Source organism: Saccostrea echinata, unplaced genomic scaffold (assembly GCF_033153115.1).
Source record: "Saccostrea echinata isolate AGI-Se365-2 ecotype Australia unplaced genomic scaffold, CSIRO_AGI_Sech_v1 ptg000016l, whole genome shotgun sequence".
Lineage (NCBI taxonomy): Eukaryota > Metazoa > Mollusca > Bivalvia > Ostreida > Ostreidae > Saccostrea > Saccostrea echinata.
This window is the reverse complement of record NW_026889765.1, coordinates 2,570,634-2,587,354: the sequence shown is the minus strand read 5'-3', so window position 1 is coordinate 2,587,354 and position 16,721 is coordinate 2,570,634. Positions and strand designations below refer to the sequence as shown.

Genomic DNA, 16,721 nt, shown 5'->3' with positions numbered 1-16,721 from the left:
AATGACCCTCTTTTCTGGAATTCAGTTTCTCTCTTACTATGCTAAACATGTAGCTCTGTCATGAATAAGAGTTTCCCCCCTTTCACTTGCCACTCAAATCAATGGTACATGTATATCTGAGGGCAAATCGATCATTGAAATTTAATTTAGTTTCTGGACATGATTTCCTTGATGTGTGTTTTGAGAAAGATAATTTGTAATAAAAAGTTTTCAATTTCAGTTTTAAGGAGATTGTAAATATTTGGGGAGAAGGTACCCATAAAATGTAAATTTTAAAAGATATGATAATATCTAGGGGTGAAACGGTTCACAGCAGTATCGATTCACCACAGTATTTTTTCTCGGTTTTATACATAGTGTAAAATCTCCATTTTCGGTTCAGTTCATTTTCCATTCGGGATCGTTATTCAGTCAGGTTTGGCATAGGTAAAACTCAGCACAATTAAAATCTAAAAAACGTAAATGTTTGAGGGCTGATAGTTTGTAAAATAATTTTCAACGGTAAATTCATTGTTATCAATGTCTTCTAGTCAATTTGCATGCAGATTTAGTGACTAGATTTAGTGAAACATCTAATTTGCTTCCTGCAATCAAAACGTATTGTATCGATAATAAGCGTACCGAGACAAAATTATACGATACATATCGTATCGTGAATGAGGCGTATCATTTCACACCTAATAATATCCCAGTTCTTCAGACACTAGGCCTGAAATCTACACTCTATCCTCTACATGGACTATTGCCTTTGTGTCCTATTACCTTTATAAGAAATAATCCCTCAGTAGGTGGTTGCTGTTCCTCCACTACACTGGTGACAATATACTCCGACTGAGAAAATTCTGGTGCATTGTCATTGATGTCTTTCACCCTGACCTTTACTTCTGTGTAGTTGCTATGGTAGCCATCACTGACAGTGACATTCAGCTTGTACAGCTGTAAAATGATATAGTTTAGTTAAAGCTACTGCACCTTTCATACACAAACTGATAAATTTACTGTTTAAAACCTTTCACAACTTACATTTGGTGGAGTTTCAAAATCTAAATCTTTGGCAACATAGATATCCCCCGTCTTGGACTTGATGCCAAAGACATTGCCTGTGTTTCCACTTGTTATTGTGTAGGTGAGGGTGTCAGCTGAAAAACAAAATCTTTATGTAAAACACAATCTCTCTCACATGGCAGATTTAATTCATAAATACTGGTACATTTTTTCATCACATCAGGTGAATGTATACATACTAGATACATGTATATTCCATTTTAATAACAACCAAATCCAGACTTGGATGGTCGATACTGAACCACAAATTACTTATTCTCTTTAACTATGCTAAAATCATATCAGCCTCCACTCATTTTCCAACTGACCATCATCAATGTCCATTGCCCTGACTGTCAGGATAGATTTACTGCTATCTGCAGGCTGTTCATGGACGTCCTTCTCATATAATAACTTCTCAAAGTAAGGGGTGTTGTCATTCTTATCAGCAATTGTCACCATCACTTGCGTAGTGGCTGAAAGAAAACACAGGATACAACAGATGACATCTGACCTCAAGTCATAGCATATCCTTATCATTTGTTTTTAAGGTCTTAGATGAAATATTACAGACATAATTATGCAACATAAATATACATGTATATTATAAACTTTAAGACATAAATAGATCACCTACACATTTTGAGAATGTGCAAGTAAATTTATTTTGTTGACCACTTTTGACCAATGACAGTCATCATCAGAATATGAAATGATAAGAAAAATTGACAGTTCAGTAACATACCAGAGTTAGGTGTCCCTCTGGGCTCATGATAAGGAATGTCTGAGGCCCTTCCATCTTGTGCCATTACAGTAATATAATACACCTTCATGGTTTCTCTATCAAAGGTGTAGTTTGTGGAGATTAAACCACTAAGGGGGTCTATCTGGAATTTCTTGAAGGCATCATATCTATCAGGCACTAGACTGTAGCTCACCTGGGAACAGAATGGTATAAAAAAAATCATTTGCAGTTTTATTTGAAAAATGCATTTTTGTTTGATTTACAAGAAATATTTTGCTTAAAAAATTACTTTTATCTTTGAAAAATGATTTAAGGAATGGCAGGGAAATTCAAAAATAAAAATAATTAAAATCAATAAATAATACATCATCATTAAGTGAACAAAACTTTACTTATGCCAAAGTTCAACAAAAAAAAATTCTTTTACAGAACATAAAATAAGAAAATTTCAACAAAAAATATTTTTATATTTTCCCGTCCCCTCCCCCTTTTGAACATCATTTCAACACAGTTCCTTACCACATTATTTGGTGCCTGGAGATCAGGATCCACAGCTTTGACTGTGATGACAGACTGCCCTGGTTCCTCATTTTCTGGAACACTGCCTCTGTAGGAATTACTCAGGGTGGGGTCCAATCCTTCAAACTGTGGCTGTTTGTTATTCATGTCTAGGACCTTCACAGTGATCCTTATCTCATCAGACAGAGGTGTAAGTCCTTGATTCTACAAATTGTTTCAGAATATAGTGAATTCAAGGTATTCTTGTAATTTTTCAAGAATGTAAAATATTCTTGCAGAATTCTTTTACTTCTTTTTTTTTTAAAGAAGATTGTTCTACTAGAAACGAAATGTATTATATAAAGAGGGCTTGGAGGTCATGGCCACTTTTAAACTATTTAAACCTCCAGGAAAAGAAGAGCTTTATAAAAATTATCAATTAGAAATTGATTTAGTATTATAGCTTGAACATTTTTTTCCTTTCCTAAATAACAGTTAATGGCTAGCTAGAAAAATCATATTTCAATTTCATATTTTAGGTGGATCTTTTGGGTAATTTGTTGACCACTCAGCTCCTTAAATTTCCATAAATAAATACATTACACCTTGCAAACACTTAGGAAAGACAGATTACACTAAAGCATTTGTAAGGAATGCTTTACAAACTATCTCTGCACAAAACTGCATCATATTATTGTTATGTGTAGTTCACAAACACAACTTGTCCTTAAATTCCTTCAGTAAATACAAGTGACATAATGAGATGCAAAATTTCAAACAAGAACTTCCTATTATTTTCAAAACACTTACTGTCACTCTTAATCTAAGAGTATATAGACTCTTGACACTGACGTCAAGTGGGTTAGCCACCTTCAGCTTCATTGTCTTGTCCTGGGAATCTACACGGAAGTTTTCCACAGTCTGCTGAGAGTTCCCATTGGAATCAACCAAAGCAAAACTAACTCCATCCAGTGGGGGATCCACATGGGAGGTGGCACTGAATGTGGCTATCGGAAAACCAATTTGGGAGGTTTCATTCACTGTGTATGTCTGACCTTCATAATTGTCGTTCCAAGTGGGAGGGTTTTGATTTCCTGTTGTCAAGGTTATAGTTATGGTAGCATTGGAGGATAGAGGAGGAATTCCCTTATCCTTGGCCATTATTCTCAGAATTATTTTCTCTTGGTAAAGCTGAAAATATATAAGTTATGGGATTTCTTGAACATGATTGAAACAAACATTAACAAAATCTTAGTTACTTTCATGTCACCCCCCTTAATATGTTGCATCAGTATTATCAAATCATTAGCTCTTCAATCCAAACTCTGTCAGAATTAAGTCAGCATTAACTCTGAATTTAAAATCAGCATTTAACATAGGTCGCGGGTTTGCACGCCATTTAAAAGTGCCCGAAAACATATCATGAAAATTAGTTATATGAATCCTGTACCTTCGTTTTATATTCTCTGAAAATTTTAAGAAATTCGTCTGCATCGTTTTTGTGTAATTAAATCCCAAACATGCCATTGTTGTCGTTACATTTTCGGTGTTATTCTATTGAATTATGTAAGAAAAACATCGTTTTCGGCTAGTTTTGAGGCAAGATTTTGTTTTAAAAAATATCAATAACATTTAAATGGTGCAGACGAAATTGTTTCCCTTTTGGTATTTTAACAAAGAATGGATTTGAAATAAATCAATGCGAAAAAATTAATATGTCTTTGGGTTAGTTTTCGCGTAATTTAAATGTGGATAATTGCTTTTATATCGCAAAATGTAACATTTTTAAGAACGACGTCATAAAATATCGCGACGTCATGCTTGTCGCCGTGAATAGTTATCCGGTATTCAGTGCAGAAAAATAAGACAAAATAATTTTGATAAAAAAGAAATTCACGTCTATCTGCTTTAAGTGACCTGTGAATCGTATCATAATAATTCAATATCAATGAAATGATTATTAGCTTCTCTTCAGATTAGGGTTTTTGTACGTCTTATATTAGTGAAAATTCTCGTAAGGGACGTAAAACAACAGTCAATCCTTTAGTTTCTTTCTTCCAATTTACTTTCTTTATGTGTTGTTTTCTTACCGTTTCTTTTCTGTTTGTTTTGATTTGCTTTTTTTTTCCGTAGATTAGACGTATATATCCTTACATTTGGCTGTGTATTTTCTTTTCCAGCGTACTGGCGAAAAACGGTACCCTTTAATTCAAGTATATAAAATGTTTTTATTTAGACCATTCAGCAACTAAGGCGCTCAAATCTTCGAATTTCTGCCAAATATCGTCCCGGCTAAATACAATATATTTTCAGTATATACATGATATATTTAAACAAAATTTTTATTTTTACTTACCACATTTTCATAGGGTAAATGGGACAAGGATTTAAAAATTAATCTTATCTGACGTAATCAACAGCCAGTTTTTTTAGAACATTAATTCTACTTGTTGGACATGGAAAGCAAGGTAGCGAATACAATCTGTAGGTAACAGCATTGCAAGCTGTTGCTTAGGGGACGATCAATTCATTCGAGGGGAGAGAGGCTTACAAATTTTGGAAATAAATAATCTGTCCTCGAAAATGTTGATAATAAATAATCTGTCCTCGACTAGGCCAGAATAAATAATCTGTCCATGACTAGTTCTAGCAGCAGCCCCCCCCCCCCCCCCCCCCGAAATAATCTGTCCTTGTTTTTTTTGGAAATAAATTATCTGTCTTCACCGACATGAAAATAAACATTCTGACTCGGTAAAATTTGCCCCCCCCCCCCTCCCTCAGATTCAAATAGTTGTCTCCTAACAGGAGGTCAGTGTCGCTAAAAAAATGTCTTTATGTTTCATCGTACCTTAGCAGTATTTAATTTATGATAAACTTGTAGATCTATATATTTTAAAAATATCCTTTTTAGAAATAAAGTTTAATCTTTTGACGTAACAGGTGTATTTGCGTTTTTTTTTAAATAATGGCTTTTTTCTCATGTTTCTTAATAAAACAAACTGTTAATTCAAATACGATCAAAGAAAAAAAGGTCAGTTGAACCTTGTGTCCATATCGTTTCGCGATACCAAGTGAAAACAAATTGCAATTTCTCGGGCCTTTCCGACAAGCCGAAAAACAACCACTTGTTTCTCCAAGTTTGCAGGAAAGGCCCGAGAAGATGCGACTGATAACAAATAATTAAACATTTTTTAATACTTCCAGTGTCGATCATTCGAATCGTAATAAGCCTTCTTCACTAAATTACCAATTCCAACAAAAGTTTTATTTAAGTATTGTATTGACTATGCAAATCGTAAAAAGCCTTCATTATTTGTGATAAGTTGTTGCTTAAATAATATTACACTAAACTACCAATTCCTAGAAAAGTTATAGCTAAATAATCATATACTGAAGAATTTAATAAAACAAAAATCATCGCAGATTTCTTTTTCATTGTGACGTAATAATCAAATGTGCACAAGAAAATCGCCCAAATCATATAAATTGCGTACCCAGTTTTAACGACGTCAGCAAACCTGCGACCTACGTTAAATCACAGCAAAAATACCTCATCATTTATAATGTTCTCTACAATCAACAAGCAATAATCTTTTCAATCATTATACTCACAGGAACAGATGTAAGAGGTTTCTGCAAATAAAGTCCCCCTGTATCAGTGTCCACCCTGAAATAGTCCCCAGGGTTATCCACTAAAGAGTACTGCACTTCTGCATTCACTTCTTTGTCTTTGTCCACAGCCAAAACTCCCATGATTCTCTTGTTGACACTGGTACTCCTGACCACAGTCTGCATGTAAGACTCTGTATCAAACATTGGAGGGTTGTCATTAATATCCAGAATTCTCACCCAGAATGTACAAAGCGTGTTAAGCTGCTGAGATTCCCCATGATCCTCTGCTTTGATAGTGACCGAGTAACCACGGACACCAGCTTCACTTTCACGGTCGAACATGCGTTTGGTAACCACAGTGCCATTTTCTGGGTTGACCTCAAAGTTTTTTTCTTGGTTGTTTGGAGTTACAACAGAGTAAGTAATTTTACCGTTATCTCCTCTGTCAGGGTCTGTTGCCAAGACCTGAAAAATGAAATATTATTCTGAATATTTAGAAGAAAGAGCGTTAACAAGCTTTTTTGTACTCCCCTATGCTTAGATAATTTTAGAACATTTGAATGATAAGTCAGTGTGTACAAGAAACACCAACTTTTTTTTTTTATTAAGAGACATACATGTATAATTATCTATATAGCTGTAAAACTTCAATTTTGACCCTAACACCTTGCTTGAATTTGACAGGATATTGGTTACTTGAAATTTTCTTGAACTTAAATGGTGATCATCAGAGACATATCAATAATGCTACTAACATCCACAACTCTGGTTCCTGGTGGCTGATTTTCCAACACTGATGGTGCATAATTACAGCTGGGAAATGTGGGATTATTGTTGTTAATGTCCATGATCTTAATGATGACAAAGGAACTACTGCTAAGACGAGGATAGCCCCCACAACAACTTCCATCATCATACGCTGTCACATTCAAGATGTAGCTTGGAATGCTAGGAGGAATAGTATTGGTCAGGGTGATTATTCCAGAGTGTGGCTCAATTCGGAACAAGGAGTTTTTTGATATTTGATGCTTTGCTACAAATAGAAAATCATAGAGTGAAAAATCTATAAATAAACATCATTTCTCTTGAGGATCAACTTTTTTTCATATTGGAAGAATTACAAAATTACCAAGTTTACAAAAATTAGCAAGACAGGTAATTAAGCTTAGATGAGACGAAAATCTTAATCAATCCCTCATTCAAACACACTCACGAGAGAAGTAGTATTCAATGTTGTCTCCATCTGGGTCCACGGCTTGTACAGTTGTGACATAACTCCCCGCTTTCTGATCTTCCCTAATCTTAGCCACAATGTTGTCCTTCTCCTCACTGAAAACTGGTGCCTCATCATTAATATTGGTCACATACAATACAACACTGGCTAGTCCAGAGAAGGACTTGTTACCATGGTCGGTTGCTTTGACATCAAACTTGTACTGGCGATCAGCTCGACTGTCATAATCTAATCTCCTACAATAAAAATTTACAATGATGCAGTTACTCTTCACAACAAAAACATGCTTTTAAATTGCCTTTAAACATCTTTTCTTGACCCTTTCTGGTTTTAAACACTTTTCAGATAAAGTTCCTGTTGCCCATTATATAAAAATGGGCAACTTAAATAATAACTTACTTTGCCACTTTTATATCTCCGATGTATTTTCCATTGACATTTCTGGTTTCTATGACAAAACTATCATCATTGACTGTGTATGTCAGCTCAGCATTAGATCCGGAGTCTTTGTCTGTTGCTGTCACTGTCAAAATTGCCATGGATTCATCAATTAATGTTCTTCACAACCACTAATTTACTCTTGTTTTTTTTCCAAAATAAGAAATTCTCCACCAAACTATACACATAAAGTTTTTATCTTTCATTATTTTGCATTAAAAGTAAAATTTTCAAACTCTTAAGAGACTAGAACTTTTCATGTACTCTATTGAAAAAAAGTGACACAGAAAATTATATTTACTGAACATCTAGGGAATATTTTCTACTTTATATGAAAACCACTTCCCTTAATCAATCCCATTAACCCTAAACTAGTAAGAACCAGTTTTCAAGGCTATATGTATGAAAGATTTCTTAAAAACATACCTTGATGTACAGATCAATGAAATATATATATATTTTTTTTACATACTTAAACCTAATTTACCTGTCATTGTATAGGATTATTTATACAGACATAAATATAAACAATAAAATGTCTTTCTTTCTTTGTCAATGCAGGATAACAGTTGCAACTGCCCATGGCAAATTTTTTTCTGCAATAGATGCAACTGTTAATTCCTGCATTTACAAAGAAAACATTTTATTATTTAAATAAACTTTTTGATTCCACTACATAAGTGTTAAATACTCATCAACCTTAGACTATACATATATATATATATATATATATATATATATATATATTTCAAAGAAATAAAAATGTTCACCTCCATAAGACAGACTTACATAGAGGATCTTTCACTAGAGTTTACAAATACATGTAGCATACTACAAGTTTATGATCATTTTTGTCCATAATATTACCTGAAAACAGGACTGAGTTAATCGGTGTGCCCTCACTTGTGACGTTGGTATAGGTAGATAATTCAAACACTGGAGCATTATCATTGTCATCCTCAAGGTGGACAATCAGCTACAAAGACAACAAGTCTTACTTATTGCGAGGTTTTCAGATATGCAAAAGAACTGGTGCTTGTAATATATGAACTGAAATTGTACTTCTACAGTAGCATTACGTACTTCTGTAACAAATACATTCTGTCACTAAAATGTCTCTTGCACTCATTTTATGAAAAAATTTGTAGTATAGGAAAAAAAAAACTGTATCAAAAGAATTGCGTTGTCACTTCAAATCATAATAAACTCCATCCAACAAATTCATAAAAAATCTCTGATTTATGCTACTTCTGGTAAAATATACCAAAATATACAGCCATATCTGTATTCAAGTAAATAATAACTACTGAAATCTTACCTGGGTGGCATTACTGAGCCCTGTGGACTTTTCTGTACCTATAAGTTTAAGGGTATAAGTGTGAGGTGAGGTTTCATAGTCCAGACTCTGTAGGGCCTCGATCTCTCCTTCGGAATTGATAGAGAATACAGAGCTAATGTAGCCATAGTTGTCTGTAAGCTGGTACTCCACAGCTCCCTTGTCAGATTTAGACTGGAAAGCCTTGGCTTGGACAATAAGAGTTGTTCCTTCTGACTGCAACCTACAAATTATAGTGAAAGTTGATATTACTAGGAAGGTTGAATGGACCTGTTTCTTTATTCTGCACTATTAAAACCATATACCACATAACTTTTTATCAAATGTTACTTTTTTTACTTCAAAAAGATTAAGACAAGAAATCAAGTAAAAATCCTCTGCCATTTTATTTTCCTTTTTATAAAATTTGTTTTCTTATCAGATTGTTTCAGACAAATTCAGATATACAGGTTGCCAATGAATTTAATGTCTGATAGTTTTATCAAAAATAGCAGCAACAGCACTCCAAAAATTCTTTAATCATAATGTGTTAACCTTTTGTAAGACAGCTCAGCATTATAATTACACCAAGGGAGCTAAAGACAAGTGATACAGAGATAGATGTGCCTGAATCACACTCACACCCAAAGATAAGTGCTTATACATATCAAATGCATCTCTTGCAGAAAAGATCAAGTTTTCACGTTGTGACTTATATTGTTTATTTAATGCTATAAAATGACACTGTATAGGTGTTACATAACATTTTCAATCAAAGCTATATTAAATCTGCTTCACTTGCTGTTATTTTGGCAAGTTTCTGCATCATACATGGGGAGAGTTTATATTTATAGAACAATGAGTTTTTCCCAGCCCAATTTACACAGTGTGCAGCTGTATTTACCATGATACCATCATCTGCTCTGGAACTGTTGAAATGTTGAAATATCTAGATCACACTTTTTCTCGCCATGCTATACAAAAACATGAATACATACACAAATGCTTAGCACTTTTCAGGGTCTTGGTTTGGATCTATTTCAAATGTTCACAATAAAACAAACTACTGGGCAATCCAATTTTCTTTCAATCTAAAACTAATTTTAAAACATAGTGCCAAATTGATCGAAATTGTTGCAGGTAGAGATTAATTTAAAAAAAAAATAGATTTGATGTTTATCAGTATAGCCTAAAGATCCATTGAGATAGACCAAAACTGATTAAAACAGGGAATGAAGGACAAACGTTACACAGAACATATTGGCACAAAAATGATTATTGGAAAAATATACCACCCACATAACCCCACTGGGATGTTTCTGTGGATTTTCAGTTTTTGAGGCAGTTGTCAAATTACTCTTTAACTGGAAATTAAATCCACTCTCATGAATGATCTCATGCAATCTTCAAATGACAGAAATGTCAGACCCTCCTGATAACTCCCCAAATTTAGGGTCTTTTCCTGACTTTGTAAATCACAATTCAAAACCAGTGAGTCAGCTTTATTGCTGCCTCTAACAAATCAGCCTAAGCTCTTCCTAAGAGAAGTGGTTTAGATATTGAACTTGTCAAAATGGTATCTTTTATAATGTTTTGTATCTTTCAGAAACAAGACAATAACACAGGATCTCTGAAACCATCAAATCACTCTAGCGTTATCTGGGGGATGCATCCTTTAGAAAGTTCAACATGCAAACTGGACATATTTCTAGCAAAAAAATTATACCTCATTTCAAAAGATGCATTATCCAAAATTTTTTTTTGTATTCATTGCAAAGCTCTTTCATTTTGCCAACCTGTTTTTGTCAACATATTGATTATTGATTTGTCAACATATTGATTATAAATCAAAAGCTTTAAAACTGGTATGCAAAAACATTTTTGTTTTCATACAGTAGAAGCAATGTTCATGTAGTGAATTCAACTGATCATTTCCATGACAATTCCCAAGAAGTGATAATATATAGAGTTATCATTCAATTCATAAATTGTATATAGATTAAGTATTGTGCTTTGTATAAAAATTGTGATTATAAATTGCATACCATCTATTATCAGTTATCTCTACATGTATTTTGTGGCCTGCATGTCTCAGATACAATAGTCAACAAAAAGGAAAACTAACAATTTCTTATCAGAAAGATAAAACAGACTTGTCCTTGTGAGACACATGGAGGAAAAAGATCAGTCATTATCTAAAGTATTCGGTCACAGAATCTCATTCCAGTGTCTGTACCATTAAGAATAGCACCAGTCTGACCTAACCCATGCTGATAAAGGGTATGACTGTTACCCTATAAAACAAGTTGTATTAGCACTGTTGAAATGGCATTTCCCTCTCTTCTTTTTTAATTGAGCAACTTCTCTAGAACTGACTTTTTGTAATCACAGGAGACACATAAAAATGCTAAAAAAGATACTAAATAGAGTTTGCAGATTCAAACACTATCAAGATAAGGCTATAAAGAAAACTTCAGAGAGCCAATTGGGATGCAGCAAACACAATCTAATTACAAGAACAAAATTGTATGAGGCACGCAAGTTCATACCACATAAAGAACAATCTAAAATGTCAATTAGTTTGCACACTTAATAATGAAAAATTATTTTATTGTGTTTTCATCTAAATATATATCTTCAATCTTCTAACTTACTTGTAACCTGGTTGGTTGTTTTCTGTGATGAAAGCCACATAAGGTTTGTAAAAGCTGTAAAACTGAGGGGGTCTGGACCCCACCAAGACGCGGACAACTTCAAAGTTAGACTTCTGTATGATGGGAGCCCCCAGGTCCTGAGCCGAGACCACAAGTTCATACTCCTGACCTGGTATGAACTGTCCATTTCCATTAACTGTTGTTACAATACGACCAAGTCGACCAATGCCCCTGTCTATGTGCTCTATTGTGAATTTCCCTTCTCCCCCTAAATATATTAAATTTTATAAAATGATCATAATCATATATTAACTATAAATAACAAAAAAAGTTACAAAGGATTTATGATCTATGTTCTGCATTCTTCTAAAAGTGAGGTATATTTACGAAGTCCTGAACAACAAATGATGTCATTCTATCAGTCATATACAGGTATGCTACATTTTCAATTACGTCAAATTAAAAAGCATTCAAATGCAAACCTTATGTTTTGCATATTTCTGCCCAAAAATGTCATATTTTCAAAAATAAATTTTCATTAAATTCATAAATAATCATATGTTTTTACCAGACACAAGATTATACTGTATATCAGAGTTTGTGTCAGGATCTGTTGCTAGGAGTTCATATACAAGTTCTCCAATTCTGGGATTGACAGGTACAGTGGCTAAGAACGGGTGAGGCTGGTTTACAAATCTCGGCTTTTCGTCATTTACATCTGTCACATTCAAATGTACAGTCCATATCTGGTATTCTAAAGAAAAGGAAAGATACTCTAAATGTCAAATGAACAGCCACTTAATAGCAGGGCATGACATGCATATAGATAAAAAAAAAAAAGAAAGAAAAAAAGAATTGAAATGCCAATTTCCAAATAAAATTCTCAAATGACTTTATATCACTGATCTAAGGAAAATTGTTGGTAAAAGAGCTAGGCTCACTTTATGCATAAAATGGCCCTGTAGGTATACCAATTTATAAAATTCTCTTTGAAAAACCCAGATTTAAACCACATTTTCCATAACATGCAGTTTTGCGATATTCAAATTTTTATTCAGAGACAACTTTTAAATCAACAATCCAAATGGCAATCTGATATTAAAAAATCTGCAAAATTACGGATGTACTGCATTCTTAAGGAAGAATACGGCCTTGAACATTACGTTGAGATGGACTTGCCGAAACCAGTAAGGTCTACAATGGTGACATTCCGGTGTTGGGTGCTCCCACTGCGTATCGAGACTGACCACTATTGTAGAGAACCAATATTCAAGACAGAATATGTAATCTCTGTGATCTTAACAAAGTAGAGGATGAACTTCATTTTCTATTAAAATGTAATCTCTATAAAAACTGTAGACAAGACTTTCTAAGAAATACTGGAACCTCAAATTTACATAATAATGATTTAAATGTTCTCTTTAAATATCTATTAACTCACTTCCCATGTCAAACTGCGAATTTCATATATAACATTTATGGTATGAGACAACAAAAAATTTCATGCATGTAATGTATATTTATATTTCTTAAAGTGACTTATAGGTCTGATGGGCCGGGTGTTGTTCATACATGTTTAGTTGTTTAATGAATGTAAAATTATTGTATATATATACAAATGTCACTGTAATAAATTATTTACTTACTTTTAATACTTATAAAATAACACTCTATGTTCCATTTCAAACATCAAGATATAGTAGAGACTTAGTGCTTACATTTCCTATTAAAAATTTTCTTCTGAAAGTTCAGGTATAGGAAAACAGGCTTTATGAAATTGCAATGTACAGTTCTTGAGTTTTGAAGAAAACGGGTATATTTGAGTGCTTTCAGAGAAGAAAAATAATATGAGCGTACTTCTTGATCCAAAAAATAAAACATGTTTTGTAATCCTCAGAAAAAGGTTTATCATTTGATAATTAAATATTTTAGATCAGAGGTTGCACTCTATATGAAATATTGAAAAATTGCTTTAAAAATTGGCTGTTTCATTGAATTTTTCAGGATATGAGGAAAATGACGCAATTCATGACGTCATAATGCATTTACTAGCTAGAAAATTACGTCATTTTTCGCAATCATCAAGAGTCTAAATGATATGTAAAGCATTGTCAACTAAAACAAAGCAGTTTCACTTTTTCAGAAATTCACAGGGCCTAAAAAGGCCCTTAAAGTGAACCTTGTTCTTTAGAAAATGAAGAATACCCAATTTACACCCAACAATATTTTTTAAATGTTTCTGAAAAATCTTAAAATACTATGCCATTGTCTTTACCAACACTAAAAAACACAATTAATCCACATCTAATGAAAACAATTACAATACCTATGCAAAATTTCCTTTTTCATTAGGGGCAAGTTACAACAAAAACTTTTGGGGCTCTTTACCCCCTCCCACTAATCATTTTAATTTGGATTTCTATCAGACATCATTCTTTCGATTTAACCCCTTACATGACCAAATAATTATACACACATATATGTATAACACCCTCTCTGTCAAGGTTTAATCTTCATAGAAGAAAATGTATTCACCAATCAATACAACAGCATCTCTCAGACAGGGATTTCAATTATTTCATGCCATTACATCTTCAAAGACATCCGACACTATCATATTTAACATTACATCACAGGCAAAATATCACTGTATTATTGATGTCTGTGATATAATTGCTATCATTATTTGGGTGCATCAAAATGTGTCTGGCTGCAGCAGAGCTCTTTGTTTCAGATCAATACATCAAGGGCTGATAGTAGTAGTTCTGGACCATCAATCTTTGTGAGTCTTCCTGATCAATACAGAGCAGCACACAAGTTGTGAGCAAATTTTTTGTGTGTGCAAGATCATGAAAAAATGGCACTTGATGCTGTTTCTCCATTATCTAAAAGCTCATCATTTCAAGTAGCTTTCCTCCTACAGTGTACTTATATTTATAGAGAGGTCTTTGAAATTAAGATTTCTCTCTTCTTGAATCATCAAATAAGTAAACATACATATATAGCATACAAATTTAATACAATATACTTTAAAATCATATCTAATATGTGAAGCAATTATGCTATTCTTCTCAATTGCATTTTTTCTTTGCTACACAAAAACTAAGATCAGTGTAAATGGAATTGGTCAGAAAATGAATACAAAGACAGCAGAAGTTGTTATCCTTCATTAGACTTGTCAGAACACTGAATAAAACATGTACCCAAAGATTCTAAAAGTAAAAATTAGATCTGATCATATTGAGAAAGTTAGAAAGACTTAACTTGATACCAAGATTATTTTAGTTAACAGAACTCTTTCATTGTGGAAGAAGGAAATGTCCGTTTGCTGGGGATAATGTGCTGTAGAATGCACACCACGAGATCTGGTCGATATAGAATTTTTAAGGACATACCAGTATAAAAAAAAAGTCAAGGTGAAATATCTTGCTGAACATTTTAAAATAAACCATGTTTATAAAACTAAGGAGATGAACTAGTCCACTTGTCTTATATTTTTGTTGATACTTTTTGTCTAAGTCGACTCTTCTCATAAAATTCACACATTTCTTTCTGATTATCAATACATTTGGAAATCGACAAAATACTCTAAACATTCCAAATTAGACAACCTTCCATTTGAATTAAATGCAATCCTCAGCAATATATTGTATTTTCAGCACACTGATTGTTCAAAACATTCAATTTTCACTAAGCATAAACAATGTTATGTTCCAAAATTTCTTGTGAGATTTACCATGATACTAAGTATTAATTTTTGTCTTAACATTTAATGTTATTCAAATGTATAAAGAAAAGCTTAAAAATATTTATACAGTTCTAAATAAATATTATGATCAAATTTCAGAAACTTCACATCATTTACAATCCATTAACAGTATAACTAAAGGCTGGGATAGATGTTGATATTTTCCAAAGACAATGAAAAAGGCCAAGGAAATTTTTTTCTCAATGCCAACCAAGAATTTGTCTCACACATCCCCTATTTTTTTATTTGTTTGTTTGCTCCTCAATCCCCCAAGATGTGTGCATGTCAGTATTGATTGGGTGACCCTTTAGAAGAATTCCACATCTTCGCCTTCATGACCACCAAGTTTATAATCTTGTCATTTCCAGATCAATTAAGGTAACTCTTTTTTTGACTCAGACACAATCGATCAAGATGCTCTACAACTGGGAAACATGTTCTTTTGTCTCGATTCAATACATTTCGTGTTCTTTCATCTCTAGACCAGTTTCTTCTCTTGGAATTATATGAAGTTAATGAGTTGGAAAGAACCAATCTTGCTTTCATATGCATTATTTAGTTTTCCTTAATTAAAGAGTGTGCACTGATCATCTTAATCTTATATAATTTAATGCTTGAATTTATAAACTGTAGAGATTACTGAAAGAGAGTAGGTTGTTAAACTGTAAAAATTAAAATATATCAATAATTTATATACATGATATAAATATACCAGTAGATACTCATACTAACTGACATTTAATTATCTTTTCTGTTCATCTTTCTTTAGAATTCAACAATTATCATGATTATTAGAACAAAGTCTAAATGTCTATTAGATTGTATGTGCCTTCAAAACAGGGAATTGCTTTAATTACCCTTTACAAACATAAAAGCTAGGAAAGGAGAACATTTATGACTGGACCAGGAATCAGACCCAGGACCCCTGGATCACTAGTAACTAGTAAGGTACTTTAACCACTGAGCTACCCATGCAGGCCAATATCCATGGTCCATATATAATTATATACATTTAGCCTGAACCACAACAAGAGTCCAATTTTAGTTCGATCAGTTTTGAAAGCCTACCAGTAAATTTTGATTTCATGCTTCTAAAATCTATTGATTTTATCATATATGTGAGTCTATTGCTAATGCATTTATTCCTTGAGGGTATAACTAACTCATTACCACACAAACTGCCTTGATGCCCAAGCTCATACACCATCAAGAAAATCTCACACAGATTTTATTTATTCCCCAATAAGTGTTACAGAATGCAATGGGAATGACATTGGGGGAAGTGATTGATCACCAAAGACCTGTTCCAGTCAAAGTCTCTTGTGCAAAATGCAGACCTCAAAATCTAATTACCAGAATAATTAGAACTTCATCATAAGGGTGCCCATTACAATACATCAAATCAATTATCAAAGCATGTCAGGGGAAAATCT

The 16,721-nt window shown here is 33.2% G+C and overlaps 1 protein-coding gene across 1 annotated transcript in view; it reads right to left on the bottom strand.

Annotated features, from left to right (window-relative positions):
- LOC133188340 (neural-cadherin-like) overlaps positions 1–16,721 on the bottom strand; it is a 41,326-nt gene that overhangs the window by 18,767 nt on the left and 5,838 nt on the right. Inside the window, exons 2-15 of the mRNA XM_061323720.1 lie at positions 12,109–12,294; positions 11,541–11,808; positions 8,890–9,130; positions 8,439–8,547; positions 7,533–7,656; positions 7,113–7,369; positions 6,655–6,932; positions 5,900–6,364; positions 3,098–3,478; positions 2,309–2,512; positions 1,790–1,982; positions 1,374–1,520; positions 1,024–1,139; positions 763–936 (exon numbers count right to left, since the gene is read on the bottom strand). Coding sequence (XP_061179704.1) covers positions 763–936; positions 1,024–1,139; positions 1,374–1,520; positions 1,790–1,982; positions 2,309–2,512; positions 3,098–3,478; positions 5,900–6,364; positions 6,655–6,932; positions 7,113–7,369; positions 7,533–7,656; positions 8,439–8,547; positions 8,890–9,130; positions 11,541–11,808; positions 12,109–12,294 — 3,143 coding nt within the window. The remainder of the gene's footprint in view (positions 1–762; positions 937–1,023; positions 1,140–1,373; positions 1,521–1,789; positions 1,983–2,308; positions 2,513–3,097; positions 3,479–5,899; positions 6,365–6,654; positions 6,933–7,112; positions 7,370–7,532; positions 7,657–8,438; positions 8,548–8,889; positions 9,131–11,540; positions 11,809–12,108; positions 12,295–16,721) is intronic.